Raw genomic sequence first — 18,628 nt, 5'->3', positions numbered from 1 at the left:
AGATACCGAATGGGGAATCCCTAAGCTGGACTTAAAACCTGTGAGTAGATGGTCAGTTGAAGTAATACAGATGAACGCCTTATGCAGCGAAAGGGGGCTCAGAGCTTTGAATGGTAGGACACTGAGTGATGGACAAGGGGCAAACACATTTGATAATGGTCGTTGGCAAAGCCGGATTGATTATGTTATTTGTAGCTTAACGATCTGGCACATGATGAAAGATATGAGGGTGGTCAGCAGACAAGAGAGTGATCACAACCCCCTTTGTATTACTCATTTGTTGTGGGGGGGGGACCTGGAGGGGCAAAATATTATAACAGAAGCGATGGCAGAGATTGTTCCAACGAACGACATGAGGAGAGTCAAGTGGCCCCAAATTGTGGCTAACCACGAGGTGCTACTAAGTATTAGCACAAATCTGGTTCTTACCACCTCTGCCATGGAAGTAATTTTGAATACGGGATCGAGGAGCAGAACAGATATGGTTGAGATTACTAATCTGCACTCTGAATTCTTTAGCTCGATAAAGGGTCATTTCTACAGGGCAGTACGCTCGCACCCGGGCAAGAAAAATCGTCCTCATGTGGCGGGGTGGTATAACGCCACATGTAGGGCAGCTAGAACTTCTCTGGGGATGGCCATCAAGTCCAAAGATCCAGCCTCCGTTAGGGAAGCAAGGCGGAAATACAAGTCCAGTGTATCTATAGCCAAGAAACAATGGGACGAGCAGCACTGGCAAGATCTTAAAGCTGCCAGTTCCGCAAAAGACTCCAGATTATTCTGGAATATTGTTAAATGGGGGAGAGGGGGTCTCCCAGAACCACCTTCCAACCATGTTTCGCAGAGCAACTGGTTGGACTACTTTGGTCCCCAATACAGGTGCCGTCCGGAGGACAGGAACGGGGAGTCTGTGCCCTATGTTATATTCCAAGTTCCTCCTTTTAATAACGCGGATGTAGCATTGGCCTTGGATTTAGTCACACGGGGCAAGGCTCCGGGCCCTGACGGGGTGCCTGCAGATGTATTTCTCTATGAGAAATCATGCTGGGGCAAGTATATTTTGAATTTGGCCAACGCAGTAGCACAAGGGGCTCCGGTACCAAAGTCCTGGCTGGGGGCGGTAATAATCCCTATATACAAAAAAGGGGACAAAACTACCAGGTAACTATCGGCCCATCAGCCTTATAGACACAGTACAGAAGGTCGTAGGTAAAATGACCTTGGCAAAAATCATAGCCTGGGAGGAAGAAAATAATGTTCTATCTCCTTACCAAGCAGGTTTTCGTAAATTGACTAGCACGATAGACCAGATCTTCCGGTTCAAGTTCTGCACTGGAAGACAGTAGAGCTGGCGATGGGCAGTCTTTATGCTTCCTTCATAGACTTACGTGCAGCTTTCGATCTAGTTCCTCGCTCCCTGTTATGGAAAGTCTTAGCTGAGATGGGCATGCCACTTGAAACTCTATCGCTAGTGATTAGATTGCACGAGTCAAACTCCGCAAAGATCCAGTGGGGGAGACATGGGCAAATATCTGACGATATTCCCGGTAGAACGGGGGGTACGCCAAGGCTGTGCCATGGCCCCGATGCTCTTCTGCCTTTACATTAACGGAGTAGTGGAGCGTATGTTGTCTGCTTCTGTAGATGCTCCAACACTGGATGGAGTGAAAACGCCAATCCTATTATTCGCAGACGACACGCTCATTCTATCCAAAACTCCCAGCGGTCTGCAGCGTGCCCTGAATATCTTCGAGGGCTTTTGTATTGATCACGGCCTAGAAGTAAATGTAGCTAAAACAAAGCTCATGACATTTAATCCCCATTCCAGCTTTAGAGGGAACTTCCTCATGGATGGCCAAAAGGTAGAAATGGTTTCGGATTTTGTCTATCTGGGTATCCACATAGCCAAGGGCGCAAAGTGGGGGAAACACACAAATGGCGGCTCTTAAATTTCGCCAAAACACTGGTGCTATAAGTGCTGAACATAAAAGGTCTTTGACCAAACCTATTGCGCCAGCACTTCAAGTATATGAGGCCAAAGCCATTAGCTTGGCGCTCTATGGCTCAGAGCTTTGGGGCTATGGCAATTTAGCACCACTTACGCTCGCCGAAAACAAATTTCTTCGAAACCTTATCAGGCTCCCCAAAAGTACACCCATGAGGCCTCTGCGTTGTGAGTTAGGCAGGAAAGCCATTTCAGATATGGCTAGACTAAGACTCATTTTATACTGGCGGCACATCTGGGTAACCCCTGAACTCGCTCACTACGCAAGGGGCTTTCTGGATTTAATTAACTGTGATAAGTTCCATAAGATAGGTTGGCTGGGGGATTTGCGTAGAATGCTGGGGATTCTAGGCATGAAAGAGCTATGGGAGAATCTAGAGGAGGCCCTGTTCCCGACTAAAGCAATGATAAAAGTAAAGTATTGGGAAATGGTAGAACATCGGGACTGGAACGAAGTCGATCCTTCTACCATGGAGGGACTATATCTTAAAGTAAAAGCTTCCCCTTTCCTTGAGCCCTATTGGGACACTATACCCAAACCCATGGACAGGAAGCTATATTTCCAGCTTAGAGTGGGGTCTCTCCCAATTAGATCACTAACTGGAAGATGGGCAGAGGGTAGTTCTCAAGCCTGCCCAGTCTGTAAAACAAGTACTGAGACCATTGCCCACTTAATTTTTGTGTGTGGGGCTTATTCAGTCCCCTGACGTGTCTGGCTGAGGGCTATGTGCAAACAGCTAGGCACGAGAGAGAGTGACATGGCTCTAAGGATTATCTGCACCAGTCCTTCAACATTCATTGCTGTGGCAGTTGCTACATTTCTGGGTTGGGCTTGGGCCATTAGAGGGAAATCTCTTGCCTAATAGCAGGCTAGGTGAAATGAATTCAGACGATTGCCCGCTCTCCCAGTCAATGAGAATTTAGTCTCTTTGTGTTTATACTGGCTAAACAACTGCATGATCTTTAGTTTCTATTGATGAATTTTAATATTATTGATGTCATGACGTTTTATTATTTTAAAGATTTTATAAGAGATTGTAAATATGTTATAAATGTTTCATGCTTTTATGAGTTTTTACCTCGAATAAAGCAATAAAACTGGAAAACTGGCATATGGGTCGGCCCACATTTGGGTTGCACGGTTGAGCAGCTGGAGTCTTCCTCCATTGAAATCCAGTGCATTCTACTTGCCTTTGCACCAAAGATTAGAATTGCATTGATTAACGTCTACTCTAGGCCTGTAAGCCTTAGCCAAGAATCCCTGACCAACTGGCATTCTTTATTCCTACAATCACTACAAACGCGTGGATGGTTGTAGGCGTGGACTTTAATTGCCAATTTGATACCCTTATTGATCTCAGCGGTGCAACTCCTTGTGAAGAAGATCTGTGCTGGGTAATCCCTGAACCACAAATTATGCCAATCAGGGCCTAGACACCACTGACACTCCAGATTAAATCACTTACACTACACGATTCTTTAAGAGCCTTTAATGGTCGTACAAAATTTTACTCTCCAGGGAAGAAACATTCAACAGAGTAGTTGACCAATCCTACTTTTTAGATTACATGCTGGTAGAATGTGGCATAGGGCTGTTGATTTTGCTGTCCTGCCTCGACATGACAGTGATCACAACGCTCTGACTATAGAGCTGTCGGTCCCTGGGAATAACTCAGCCTCTAGCACACCGTCAGATGATAGACAAACACTTTCCAACAATAGGAGAAGCATACGGTGGTAGGTAATCCAACATTCTCCTGATAAGCTGGCCTCCCTATACACAACCATCATCCCAACCCTACTGGAAATGGAAAAAAAACAACTTTTGATAGGCACTTCTTCCCCTCTAACCGGAGTTGCTGAGCTCCATGCAGTATTGGTATCTAATTTGGCTCAACTATTCTCTCCAAAAGGATCTTCTGGGGGGGGGGGTGGGGTCAACCGATCTTGGTTTGATGGTAGTTGTCGGGAGGCCAAGCAGGCTTTGATAGGCGCTATCAAATCCAAGGATAGGTTCCAAATCAAACAAAAGAGAGCATTAAATAGAGAGCATCTCCGAAGAAGAAAAAAAACCTGTGAGTTAGATAAATGGGATGCATTAAAAAATGCCCTGTTAAATAATGATTTGAGGGCATCTGGAACAGTCAATACAGGCTGTAGCGAAGGGAAGCAGGCTATAGAGCCTAATATAGCGGCAGACATCTGGAAGAGACATTTCCAGACCTTCTACACCATGACGGAGGTAGAAGGTACCAGCATAGAACCAGTAACAACTCCACTACAGATTACTCATAGTGATGCCCCCGAGATAACCTTGATCGAAATAGCTTGTGCCGTAAGTAATATAACCCCTAGCAAAGTACCACGGTTTGATAAGATACCAGAGGACCTCTTTCGTGCAGAACCAAAAATGTGGGGGCCCTATTTGTTGGTTTTATTTAATGCTACTACTGGAAATAGTGATCCCTGCAGCATGGGCTGGAGCTGAAATCCTCCCAGTACTTAAAAAGGGCTCCCCGCTTTCGCCCACTAATTACAGACCCATCAGTCCGATTGATGTAACCCAGAATTTTTTTGCCCAGGTACTATTGGATCGTCTTCAGGCATGGATGGATGAACATGAAACCATGAGTCTGTACGAAACTGGCTTCAGGAAAAACACCTCCACCATTGACCAAATATTTAGGCTCCAACTTCTATATTGGAAAACAGTGACAATAGAGGGTGTCAGTCTCTATCTAATATTTGTGGATTTAAAAAACGCTTTTGACCTGGTACCCAGGGACAATCTATGGGCTGTACTAAGTGATCTTGGGGTTCCCACCTATCTTTGGCTCATGCTTAGGAGACTGCATGAAGGCGATTATGTGCAAATCAGGTTTGGGAAACATGGTGAACTTACCTCCCCACTTGGAGTTAATAGAGCAGTTAAACAGGGCTGCATGCCCGCACCTACCCTGTTTTGTTTATATATCAATGCATTGGTTGATCAACTAAATGAGGTGAAGGAAAATGACGCCCCGAAGCTAGCGCAGAGAAAAGTGCTGGTGTTAGACCTGGCACCATTGGCGTAGGTCTCCCTTCCATTTTTGTCATTTATGTCTCCTTCATGGTTGCTGGCGTTAGATGTTCTGGCCGCTGTGCCACTGCCATTCAGTGACACAGCGCGAATGCTCATTATAAAATAACTGATGAACCGGTGTAGTCCTAGTAGTACCAAGGAACATGCTAGGGAGGTCGAATTTGGTATGCTTCCGCTCCAAATATTAACGTGCATCTGGTAGTAGTGATTGTCTTTATGTTCTGCGTGTGCAACTGCCGTATGAACGGAGCAGTATGCGAAGCTGGATCAGCCTGAATCTTTGTGTGATGGCAGCCTCCCGGGGGGACATGAGGGCCGTTTGCCAATCCTCCTCGTCCAGAGGGCCCAGGTCCTCCTGCCACCGTTCTCTGAGCTGTGAGAAGGTATCTGGCCAGTTATTGCTCAACTTTTTATAGGTTAGGGATATCGCCTTCGAGTTAAGGGGTCCATCTAATAGACGGTCTTCCAATGGTGATATTTCCGGTATATCTTTGAAAGATGGGAACGCCGCTTTCATCACGTGGCTGATCTGCATATACCTGTATACTTCTCCCGGTGCCATCTTGTAGCGTTTCTGAAGGTCCTCAAATGAGAGCAATGCTCCCCTCTGTACCAGGTCTTTTATCGCTGAGATCCCAATAAGGTCACATTTATCAAACCCGGGCTGGCGGCATAACATGCCTAGCCTCTGGGAGAACCACAGCGGCGTGGCCCTCGAGAGAGAGTCCCCGCCCATCCCAACCGAGAGTTAACTAGATGCCAAGTCTCTATTGTATGTTGTGTAGGACCAAAGAACCTCTCCCCTTCCTATCAGGAGTGTACAAAGCCCCCTGTCTGTTTGATATCGATCAAGCACGTAAGCTGGGTCATCTGGAGGGTGATAGATCCAGTGATTTACCGCGACCAGTTGCGCCGCCCAGTAGTATCGCTGTAGGTCTGGGAGTGCAATGTCTCCATCGTACCAGCCCTTCGTTAGTTTTTTCAGTGCAATCCTGGAGGCCCCTCCGTCCCACAACAGGGTGCAAATCTCCCCTTCGACAGCTCTAAAATACAAGTCTGGGACCTTATGTGGGCAATTTTGCAATATATAGAGGAAACGAGGCAGAGCCAGCATCTTGAAAAGCGCCGCCCTCCCAAACAGCGATAAGGGGAGCGACCTCCAATGCTTCACATCAGCGCGCAGCCTAGCTAGAGGGGGAGCCAGGTTGGATCTATAGAAACAGTCTGGGTCCGGTGTTATGAAGACTCCCAAGTAGCGAAAGCCCTCCATTGCCACCGTTATATTACAGTGCGACGGGAGTCGGGGGACCCGACCTCTTAGCATATATAATATGGATCTATGCCAATTAATGGCATATCCCGAATATTTACCAAAATTTGTGAATATGTCGAGTACCGCTATGATAGATTTGTACGGAGAGGCTAGGTATAACAGCACATCATCTGCATATAGGGATATACGGTCTTCCAAGCCTTCCGCCCACCGCAGCCCTCGCACCCCAACGTCTCTCCGCACCCAGGCCGCTAGCGGCTCCAGTATAAGAGAGAATATTAGCGTAGACAATGGGCACCCCTGTCTAGTACCCCGTCGCAGCTCGAACGTCCGGGAGGCATAGTTGTTGACTCGCACCTGTGCCAACACTCCGGTGTATAGAAGCCGTATCCAAGCTATAAATTTAGGGCCCAGTCCCACCCTCTCGAGTACCGCAAACATATACGGCCACTCAATAGAGTCAAATGCCATGGAGGCATCTAGAGATAGCACCGCCACATCCTCCTCAATATATTCCCTACGGGCCATCACGTTTTGTAGGCGCCGAAAATTAAGGGCTGTGTTTCTGCCGGGCATAAAACCCGACTGATCCGAGTGGACCAATGATGTGATAACTGTCACCAGTCTATTGGCTAAGACTTTGGCCAGTACCTTCGTCTGTGTTAATCAGTGAGATTGGCCTGTACGAGCTACTGTTGTCGGCCGGTTTACCTTGCTTATGTATGACCACTATGGTGGGTAACCGCTGATCTGCTGGCAATCTACCTACTTCCAGGCTCTCTTCATACATGGCTTTGAGGTGCGGCACCGTTAGGGAAGCCGTCGCCTTCAGAAACTCCACTGGAATACCGTTTGGGCCCATTGCCTTTCCAGATTTGATCTGCCCCAGGGCTTTCCGGATTTCTTCGTTTGAGAGATCTGCCTCCAAGGTCTCCCTTTCTCCCTCCGAGAGACTCTGCACATTACTGTCCCGGAGGAGCAGCTGGGAGTCCTCGGCAGTATAACTCGTAGAGGGGGTATATACTCTTTCAAAATGGTCAGCAAATCGCTCCGCTATTTCTCGTGGGTGTAGCACCGTGTCCCCCTCCGGTGTCGTCAGCCTGTGTACCCATCTGGCCCCCTGTTCCCGTCTTTCTAACCAAGCCAACGTCTTGGCCGCCCTTTCACCAAGTTCGTAGATTCTGTGCTGGGTGGCCCGGAGCTTAGCCACCATCTGCTCCCTAGTTTTCAGTATATATTCCTCCTGTTTCAGTAGAAGTCGGTGGCTCACGTCTGGGGAGGGATTTTCTGCGTGCTCCATCTCCAGTGCCAGAAGGTCCGACTCTGTCTGGACCACTAGTTCTCGTTTTTTGGCGACGTATCCAGTCTTCAGGGACAACGCTTGACCCTTAAGAACTACCTTATATGCTTCCCATAACGTTTGTGCGGAGTCTACCGAACCCACGTTTTCAGTGAAATAGTTCTTGGTTTGCTTACGGAGTTCATCCCTGATATCTGGTACGTCCAGAAGCCATGGGTTAAGAACTATGGTAGCGCGCGGTTGACGTTCCCAGTGCGTATATTCTAGCCATACTGGCGAGTGGTCCGATATACCTCTCGGTAGGACTTTATATTGGGCGAATTGACCTATTGAGGACAGATGAGTGAGAAAATAATCTAAGCGTGAGAGGCTGCCGTGGACATTTGAGAAATATGTGAATAATTTGTCAAGTGGGTGGAGCACACGGCCCACATCTGTCAGCCCCATTGCGGTCGCAAAGTCAGCCATTAAGGTGTTTGCTATTTCTTTGGATCTAGGTGGTTGGCGGTCGATCGTGTTGTCTATTGTGAGGTTGTAGTCTCCCCCCATAATCAGTGTGCCTTCTCTAAGTCCCACCAGCCTGCCCCCCAGGTCTTCTAGCGCCGCCCTTCCTAGTGCCGGTGGTAGATACACTGAAAGGATGTTTATGTGTCTACCTTCCCATTGAGCCTCTGCCCCCGCGAACCGGCCATTTGCATCTGCCCATGTCTTGTGAACAATTAGGGGGGGCCTTTTTTTCACCAAAATGGCTGTTCCCCTTGAGCCTGTGGTGTAGTCAGAGTGTATCAGAAGTTTATACCTCCACCTATTGAGGGCCTTGGACTTGTGGCCTACCAGGTGTGTTTCTTGCAGCAGGACTACGTCCGGCGCGTGCCTTTTCAGATACTGCTGCACAATCCCTCTCTTAATCTTATCGCCAATACCATTTACATTCCAGGTCATTACAGTGAGCGATTGGTCCCTACCCATCCCCATATCTGTGCATCTTACACTTTCCCAACACCCGGATGTCCACCCCCTGCGAGGGAGCCTCTAGCTGCCCACCAAACATATGTTGCAACCTGTACAGCGTGGTCATACTACGCTTCCGAATCACAGTATAGCAGTGTTTACCAATAAAACCAACCTCAGAACAACTAACCCTGTGCCCCCGCCCTATCAGTGTCCTCCCCCCTCCCCACATTTTTGCTTGTACAACAATTTAGATTCAGAACTCCCTCACCTCCCCACCCCTCCCCCTCCTCCTCCTCCCCCTCCCTGCCCCCCTGCCCGTGGATTCAAAACTACCCACTCCCAAACTTGGCAGAGTGCCTCTCTCCCTCCCTGAAATGCTAGTTGTGCATGGGGTGGTCAGCTCCCGCATCCCGCCTGTTCATATTACAATTGACTGGTATTTTGCCATCCACTGTTCGATTTGCCTAGTCTTGAGCGTCTCCCAATACTTGAAGCCCTTTAAGTTTATTATCACATATTAGATCACTATTTGTAAGTCTGATTTATCTGGGTCCGGCAACTTCTGTCCCGGACTCCCCCCCCACTGTGCTTTCCAGTCTGGTCTTGGCCCCCCTCCGTGAGACCGGGGGTCAGTCCTCCTGCTCTTTTGACTGGCCGCTCTCCGATGGGCCCCTCTTTGCATCTTCTGCACGGCCATTTCTATGTATGCGAGACCCACCAGGCCATCCCCCGCCCTTGCCCCCCACAGTACTCCAGCCTTCCATCCAGTCCCAGGCGGCCTCGGGCGAGTCAAAGAACCACGTTTTTCCATCCGACTCCACCCTCAGCCTGGCAGGGAACAGCATTGCATACTTCACCTCCCGGTCTCTCAGTTCCCTCTTCACCGCCTGAAAGCTGCGACGCTGGGCCTGAACCCTGGCCGTGAAGTCCGGGAAAAAGGAAACCTCGAAGTTGTCTATCTTCAGCGGGGGGTCCGCTCTCGCGGTCTGCAGGATACTGTCTCTGTCGCGAAAATTGAACACTCGGGCGATGATGGGCCGTGGGGGTGCTCCCGGCTTTGGTCTGCCCCCCGGCACTCTGTGGGCCCTCTCAATGGAAAAATAATTGGACAGAGTTTTAGGCCGCAGGTGTTTCGTGATAAGATCTTCCACATAGAGGTCCGCTGCCGGCCCCTCCGATTTTTCGGGAACACCCAAGATGCGGATGTTGTTGCGGCGAGCCCGACCTTCGTACTCATCCAGCTGTTGTGCCATCAGTGCCTGCTTCTTCTGCATGTCAAGCATCTGCTTTTGGAGTTCCGACGTGTCCAATTGTAAGGCGCTCGTGACCACCCTGAGCTCCTTGACTTTTTCGTCCATCTTTCGGAGATCTGCCCGAATCAGGGAGACCGCTACTGTTGACTGAGTCCACTGAGGCACGTACTCCGCTGATAACCGCCATGACGTCGTGTAAGGTGGGCTCCGGTCCCTGCGTGGAGGCGCTCGCTCCTCCGTCGTTTCCACCTTTCGGTAGACTGTTCGCCTCCTCCGTCTTAGACCACGCATACTTGGCCAGCTGCTTCTGGGTATTGGTCTTCGATCCTTTGCCCCCCGCTGCCATGGCGATGCGCCCGTTAAGTGTCTCCCTGATAAAGGAAGGGAGGGGGGGGCACCAGAGAGACGGTGGTGGCACCGGGACCGCAAGTTGCACCCTTCGACTCACGCCTCCGTCATTCCGCCCCAGCTCCTGCTGCACCCAGATGGACCTGTTGGGCCAGCGGCACCTACCGCCTGGACAATGCTGAGGTCTGCGCGTGTCTCCACCTCCGAGGCCTCGTAGGTCTGCAATTCAGGCCCGCACGTGTATTGCCGCCGGAACAAAGAGGGGGGGGGGGAAGGGGCGCACCGGCTCCCAGTTGTGTGTCCCAAGGGCTTCTTTGGCCAGTTGTCCCCTGGGCCCACTCTAGTGCTTGAAACACCGGTTCCAGTCCGTACCTCAATTCCGCCCAGCCGTGGTCCCAGCCAGAAATAACCGGATCCCCCCCCGTGTCCAACCCTGCTCCTCGGGGGGGGGGGGGCGCATCCGATCTCTGGCGGCCGCTGCCTCCGTCACCACTTTGCACACCAACCCCTCAGGTTGCGGTGCGTTGTGGACCCCGGACCGGGGTCCCTCGATTCGCGATTGTCCCAGGCCCCTCTATTGACTGGCAACAGGGCTAATCGGCCCAGATCACTTTTATTCTGTCCCTGCAGGGCGGCCGGCTCCCCACCTCGGCGCCTCTCACCTCATCCTGCGGGCTCGTTGTTGTTGACTCTGCTCCTCCCCTCTCTCATCCGCCTCAACGGCTGCGTAAAAAATAGACCGGGCGTCTATTTTTCCTACGCCCGTCCGGATGTCCCTTCCTCGACGGACCGCCGTCTAACCCATCCACGATACTGTTCTTACGGTGGGTGCAGCCCGATCAGAGGGGGCCAAAAGTACAGGGGCAGAGATATAGCGCCAGCCGCTACCAACGCGGAGTTGTCTTTACGTTGTAGGGTCACCGGTGCTCACAATGCTGTAGGGCCTCCCCGAGAGACCACCAGCGCGGGGCGCCGTTAGGGCGTCCACTAATCAGTATGGGGGCAGACACCCTACGTCCTGCCTGCCCCAGACCCCAGTTCGTAACACCAGGGGCCGTCGCCAAAGCCTCAGTTCACGTTGCGGGGATAGACTCACCGACCTCCTCCGGTCCCCGATCTGCTGCGATTTCAGGCCTCCACCGGCGTCGCCCACCGCCTCCCGGGGATCGCGGCAGCGGGCAGCAGACACCGTCCTAGTTCACCCGCTCGCCGCAGCAGGGGGGGGTCGCATCGCCGCTACCGGCCCTCCGGCCATTCGGGAAATCACCAGCGTCTCGCCTTCCCACAGCCGACAGGCCGCGCGGCGGCTCCCAGGGCCTCGTCCAGCCCGACAACGCCAGTCGCTGAAACGGCTATAGGCTGCTTCGCCGGGTCCACTGCCGGCCCCAAGGGATCGGGCAGCTCTTCCGGAGGTAGCGTGTGATTGTTTAGCTATCTTGTGGGGACAAATGGATGGATATTTAAGTGGATATATGGCGCGGTCGGCGGAGCCGAGCAATTAGGCGGCCATCTTTGCGCTCGGCTTGGCTACGCCCTGATCCTCTATAGTTTTGATGCCTTTTGTAAAATCAGGAGGCTGGAGATCAATACTCAGAAGACTAAATCTATGGTCTTCAATCCAGCTAGTACAATACGACCCAATCCCTGTCTGAATGGCATCCCGCTTGACAGGGTATCAGATTTTGAATATCTAGATGTTACCCGAACGGAACAAATGGAATGGGGGACACAAATAGCAAAAAACAGTCTTACGTTAGCACAGACAACAGGGGGGCTGGCCAAGCTATTCAGGAATTCCTTCCATAAACCCACTGGGCCAATAGTAGAGATATATAAAGTGCAAACAAGGGGTGCTGCAGTGAATGGGGTAGAACTTTGGGGGCATTGTTCTTTAAGAAATGTCTAAGTCTGAGAACAACTTCTTCAGGCAGCTATTTGGAATCCCCCTCCGTACTCCACTCACTCCATTGCGTGTGGATCTAGGGGTTAGACCAATCGCGGTTGAGATTGGTCTCAGGCCTCTAACCTTTTGGCATCCCCTGTGGGTGACCCCGGAACTGGCTGCTGACAGGTCAGAGCTAAAGGAGGTACTGGGTCTTCCGGGTGCAAAGAAACTAGCATGGTTTGTATATATCAGGGATGCACTCCGAAGAATAGGTAGAACGAGTTTATGGACCTAATCCCGAGGAAGCATGTCCTGTAATATAAAGAAATGAATTGGTAAGGTGCTATAGGGTGGGCAAACTTGCTCAATTACAGGAGAGCACAGCCATTGGTTCCTTAACTGTCAATTTTATGAGAACCAAGAACCAATATATATTAGAGTCATTCCTGGACAACATCCAACTGGCACTAGCCAGGAAATTATATATTCAGTTTAGACAAGGGTCTCTTCCCTTGCATGCATTTTCCAATAAATGGTCATGCGCCACCTTTTTAGGGTGTCCTACCTGTAACTGTGAGGTGGAGACAGAACTTCATGTATTTTTTTTTCTGTCCGGACTATTAAACAGCCAGGCAGCGATGGCTGATTCAACTGTGCAGAAATTTAGGGTCCAAGCGCTGTGAAGACGTATTTAGGATCCTTAAGTATACCACCCACATGCCAATTATATATGCATTGTTGCGATCCTTAATCTCTATGTGGTGTGTATGTAAGTTGTTTTTTAAGACCTACTTACAGTCTTAGGTTGATGCATTTTTCTCACTTTTCACTCTGGAAACCCAGAACAGAGTTTAAGAAGAGTAGGGAAGTGCCAGAATGTAAAGGGAGATGCTTGCCAATGTCTAATTTAGTTTCTACAGGATTCAGTCCTCTGTACAAGCCCAGCGAGCAGATTTATGGGCCTCGAGAAGTGTCATTTTAACCCCTTCGCCGCGGCACGAATTTTGCCGCGGCGCTTGGGGGGTTTGGGGGCAGCGCGGCGCCGCCATGCTCGTGACAGAACCACTCCGTCATGAACCACGGGCGCGCTGTGCTCATGACGGAGTGGTTCCGTCACAGCTCCGCCCACTCGTGCTAATCGCCCGCACAGGCGGGGAATCAGCGCCGCGTGGGCGGAGCGACCGCCAACGGCCGCAGCATGACAGAACCACTCCGTCATGAGCACACGGCGCCCGTGGCTCATGACGGAGTGGTTCCGTCATGAGCAGGGAAGGGGTTAATACACCTTCTGCCTCACAGGTCAGCTGAGTGAGTGCAGCAGATACCCCTTCCCACATGCCATGTAAGCCTTTGTGTGCCAAAGCTTGTGCTTTCATGCAATATATGGAATGCAGGAGATAAAGCAAAGACAACCATTAAAGTCTGCTCTTCATCCATACCCCAGCAGAAATATATCTGTTGTTGTTCTTTAACAGACACACTGGGAGAGGTGGGGTGCAACACAGTGAGAGGAGGGGTGTTTAAAGTGGGAACAGCTCACAAGGTCGACAGCTAGAAAACACATGCAACCTCATGGAATGCTGAATGAAAAGAAAAAAAAATAGTTCCCCAAATGTGGGTGGATACACGTCAGCCAATTTAAAGGATCGAAAAATTTTCATGCTCCAGTTAAGGGACAAACGTGAGAAAGGCAAACTATTGAATAAGAAGCAAGCAAGCAATAGGGTGCTTATAAAGCCAACCAATGGTAAGCAATGGGTGGGCGGTAAGCCCACATTAAGTTCACAGTACGTCTTTCGCAGCAGTCTGGTAGGCCGTACCTAAAAAGAGGGGTAATAGGTGAGAGAGAAGTCTAGTGATTAAGATGACTTGAACCCTTCCAAATGTCAGGGTGGTCCAAGAACTTATTGGGTCCTGCATCATATGCATAATCTCACTTTAGAGTCTAGGTGTTCCAAGATTCAGATTAGTAAAACACAGAGTCAGTGTTCAATTTGGCAGCAAATGTTTGTAAGCTATGGTGCTTGATAATGAGGCTATAAATATTCGTAGGGTCCTTTGAGTATTATAAGGTAACAATCAGGGCTAGAGAAATCTACTTTCTCACTCGCTATGGTGAGTCAGATTTTATCAGCGTGAGCTGTTTTTAGGACCTACTGGGCTGTTCTGGCTAGAGAGCTTGAGCTGGCAAAGAACAGGTATTCTGTTAATTCAGAAACTGAATGAGCAATAAAGACACCTTTAAATCTTGTTTTCATCTTGACACATTTGCTGTGCATTCAAAGACAGAGGTCAAATGTCAGCTTATGTTTTCTTACAATTTGCTGCTCATTTTATCCTGGAGATTGGTGTTTACTTTTCTTTCTCTTACTGCAAAGTTAGAGGATTTTGCAAAGTAAACGGTCTGACAATTGTGCTGTGGTACAGGGAGTGCAAAATGAAAGGCAGTAGGATTTAATTAAACAATGTTTAAATATCTTGTAAATGTACTGCTCAAATATATAATTCAGTAGTTATGAAAGCACACTTTTGTAATTCTGATATGTAATGGAAACAAAGATTTCAATAGGACTTAAACAAACTAGGGCACTTTACCTGGTGATGGGAAATCAAACATTTCTGAGACCATGATTTCCTCACATTGTTTGTACACTATATAGTTTTATGTGGCGCCTTTAAGGAGGATTTTTTGCATTTGGTCTGCATATGTCCCGCCTTCAGGAAAGCATGAGACGGGGACTCGTTCCTGCCAAACTGCAATAATAAGCAGCCTTGACCCCGGACCGACCCTCAGTTAAATTGTAAACTGTTGACATTTTTTGCAATTACATGAAAAATTACTCAAACAGGGCATCAAGGGCACAGCGCCAGCACCAGATAGTGGCTTAGTATTGCGATAAAACCACCAGATGTCTGAAGACAGATAGCTATAGGATTCTTTTAAAAATCTGGGACTCTGGTACACTGTATAAATGGAAACAAAAATCCAACTTACTACTTTCTTGCACAATGACATTTTACAATAACTTAGCGGAGTGACACTGATTATTGAAGAATAATGAAATAACACCCGAGTTGTTCATTGGCTTTTTAGTGTATTTTATATCCTTGAAAGAACAAAGTGAGCTTTTTAGAAATTGACAAACCAGAAAGTAACTACGAAGTATATATATATTTTTTTAATGGTTGTATTATCTTGTATTATTGTGGCTGTTTGTATTAACTTACAGTTACCAGTAAAACTGCATGTCATTGGAAGTTTGTAGCCATTTCAATGGAAAATGTGCTGTTTAATATACAGTGCACTACCACATCATGCTTTAGCATAATATTTATTTAAAGTTCGAGTTTTTATATATGAACTGCAAAGCATTCCTGCCATGCGGCGATGACAATGCTATTAGTGAACTAAGAGGCAAGTCAGGGTTCATGTGTACTCTAAATCTGCGCTAGATTCTTATTATACATGGAACAAAAGTTTAGTCTAATAAATCAAATAAGAGTTCTTGCACAGCAGAAATGCAGATGAAGAAAAAGGTGACTGAAGTAAAAATTTTACCTAGAGTGCCACAATTTCGGACCAGTTTATGGGTCAAGCGCATTACAGTTCGGTCCAGTAGATTATTCATATCATAAAGCCTGCAGACCCGGTAACATTTCCATGATTTTTCCGGGCCTGATAATGGGGTTAAATGTTTGAGAGTGCATGGATCTAGGTATTCCTAGAAGTAGTTCAAGACGATTGAAGTTAGGACCTGAGGCTTTGTGTTGAAGTTCCTTTGGTAGCTCGTTATCTGCAGTCAGCATCACTGATCTTAATTGAGATATATTTGTCAGAGCTACGTACGAGGCTGGCATGGAAGTAAGTGATGCAAGTCAGGCATGAGATGCATTGGCAGAACAAACCACCTAGGATAGTGTTGAAAGCAGGGGTACTGCACTTTATCAATAAAAAAGTACTTCAACAGATGTCGCGCATATACCATTGCTCACCCTCATATTTCGTAACTGTCATCAGTAGGTGGCCATTCTTGGTATAATGTTTGTTCCTCTTCTTTAGGAGGGCCTGACCCCAGTGGATCTGGTGAAGGACTGGCAGACGGGAATCCGGGACAGCCTGAAGTCAGTGGCGGACAGATGGCAACCGTGTCCGAGGAACTAAAAGGAAAGGTTTGGCAAGACCCACCATTCTCATCGCATCCCAGCCTCTTTCGACTCAATAAGATGAACGTTCCTCTTGGTTGTGCCAAAACATCAAGGAAGACTATATTCTTTTTTTAAATTTTTTGTTGGCCTATGCCACTTTTTCTGAGCAGGTCTCGGACATTTGTACAGTTTCCACCAGACCGTCACTGGTGACGCCATTTGTGCAGTTGAGTTTCTAATCCTAGGACCTGTCTGAAAATAAAAATGAGTGATCGTGATAAGGAGTCTGGGATCACGCTGCACTGAGCAAACACCTTGTGCTTCCCACCAAGCGGATCTCATCTTGAGGGACAAGACCAGGGGCCACAAGAGGTCGGCCGTTTTGTGAAAGGCAAAGGGGGCCACAGCTATCTTTTAAAAAATATATATTATTCACTTTACTGGGGGTTACATTTGTAAGGGGGCTGCTGGCTCCACAGCTTTCTTAAAGCTGTAGCAGAAGTGAGAGGGGTCTGACTTCTAAATTATTTGCGTTCCACCATTTGTGCTTCAGGATCACATTTTACAAGATTTGCTACACGAGGGAGGGATGTAATCTTTTCTCTAAATTATCTTTGACCTTTCTTAAAACTATATTAAAGGATTATACAAATCACAGGTCAGGGAGAAATGTAATGAGAAGCCGGTGGAATTATAGAGAAAAGAAAGGTTAAAGGGAAGGAATACAAGTAGGCAGATGGCAGAAGAGACACGGCGTAAAGGAAAACAATGGAAAAAACACACTAAACGTCTGAAAAGGCTGACGAGGAAGAAGGAACAGAGAAAAAGAATGTGAAATGGAGGTAAGATAACATGATAAAATGTAGAGGTGAAAGCAAGAGAGACCTGGAAGAGAGGAAGGATGGTAAACAGATGACTCGAGAGAGTGATGGGTTACAAGAAGTGGGTAGAGAAAGAGGGGAGTGTTTGGCTAGGAGGAAGTGAATGAAAGGGGAAGAATGAGTAGCAAGAACGGAGAAAAACATGAGAAGAAAAAGGAGATAGGGAATAACAGAAGAGCCATTACCAAGTCGTGGAGAGACTTTGGTATGTGGGGAGAGGAGAATAGAAGGAGCACAAAAATTGAGGGAAAACGAGAAAGTGGGGAAGATGTATATATTGCAGAAAGTTCAACATTGAAAGATAAACCGCTGGATGATAAATGGGTACAGGAGGACTTGTGCAGTTCAAAGATCATCAGTAAATTGTTATGCCCAGATGAGGGCAGAGAAGGTTAATTAGCAAACATTTACATTACTTTTGGGATTCTAAACTTTAGCCCTCTAAAACAGGCTTTAGTTACAGAAAAGCTGTTGTAAATACACAACTTGTTTTGAGGGAAGCCCATTGAAAAGACTAATTACCAAACTCTAGGAGCTGGAAAGAGGAGTTTGAAAAAAGACCAATTGGACACAGAATGAAGATGTCATAGTGAGGAAGATGCAAGAGATACCGCCATTTGTGCTTCTTCTCACTTCACTGGCTTGGCACCAGTCATGAATTTGATGGGAACACTGAGGTAGCATTAAATGAAAGGATTTGGAGAATGATTCATGCGAACAGCCACCTCGAGCATTCTGATCCTTCGCAGACGTACTTGAACAGATGACCAGATAGTCACCAATCTGAACATGGGTCACGTCTGACCCGTGACACTTAATGAATGAATCCCATGACAGACGGGTTAGCTTCTGTTTTATGTCATATTTTAAAACTCATCTTTGCTTTGCCTTCTGGCCGACACCATTCGGAGTTCATGAAACCAGTTTAAACTTGAATTTACCAAATCCTTAGAGATGATGCAGCAAGCTCAAATTTCCTTATTCCGCTGACAAACTGCAAAACATTATTCATTTATGTGATTATTTTGAAAAAAAACATCAGTTTGTTGCTACATTTGCACTTCACAAAGACCTCAGTTGTGTGACCCCCCCTTGAATCAGAATTGAGAGATGGTACGCCCAGAGTGTTGAGTGAGCAGGCACTCAGTCATATGAAGGGGCTAGTTGTCCATGTAGATGAGTCCCGCCATTTACTGAAAAGAAGAGAACACCGCAGTTCTGGCTTGATTCTTTGGAAAAGTTTCTTTTAAATGGCTGTGTGTAAACCTGGACTGGTTTCTTATCAGTGGGTTCAAGACAGTCTAGAGTGAGTTGCAGATAGTGCTCATTTTGTAAAAGAATAAGTGCTGGTGTCCAAAGTTTTCCTCAGAAGGTGTTACACAATGTCGGCAGTGCCATATACTAAAGCTGCCTAGTTTTTATTTCACGTCATGCTTCTTACATTCCCCACAAGACACTCCCAGTCCCTTTATCTAATTCTTACAGGCTCTTTTTCCTACCC

At 47.8% G+C, this 18,628-nt stretch overlaps 1 protein-coding gene across 1 annotated transcript in view; it reads left to right on the top strand.

Moving 5' to 3' along the window:
- Nucleotides 1–18,155, top strand: part of ANKRD23 (ankyrin repeat domain 23) — a 111,605-nt gene extending 93,450 nt beyond the window's left edge. Inside the window, exon 9 of the mRNA XM_085634594.1 lies at nucleotides 16,161–18,155. Coding sequence (XP_085490720.1) covers nucleotides 16,161–16,262 — 102 coding nt within the window. The 3' untranslated portion in view covers nucleotides 16,263–18,155. The remainder of the gene's footprint in view (nucleotides 1–16,160) is intronic.
- The last annotated feature ends 473 nt before the right edge of the window (nucleotides 18,156–18,628 follow it).

The sequence above is a fragment of the Triturus cristatus genome, chromosome 11, assembly GCF_964204655.1.
Source record: "Triturus cristatus chromosome 11, aTriCri1.1, whole genome shotgun sequence".
NCBI classification, from domain to species: domain Eukaryota; kingdom Metazoa; phylum Chordata; class Amphibia; order Caudata; family Salamandridae; genus Triturus; species Triturus cristatus.
Note: the sequence above shows the minus strand (reverse complement) of the source record. Positions and strands in the feature narration are given on the sequence as shown.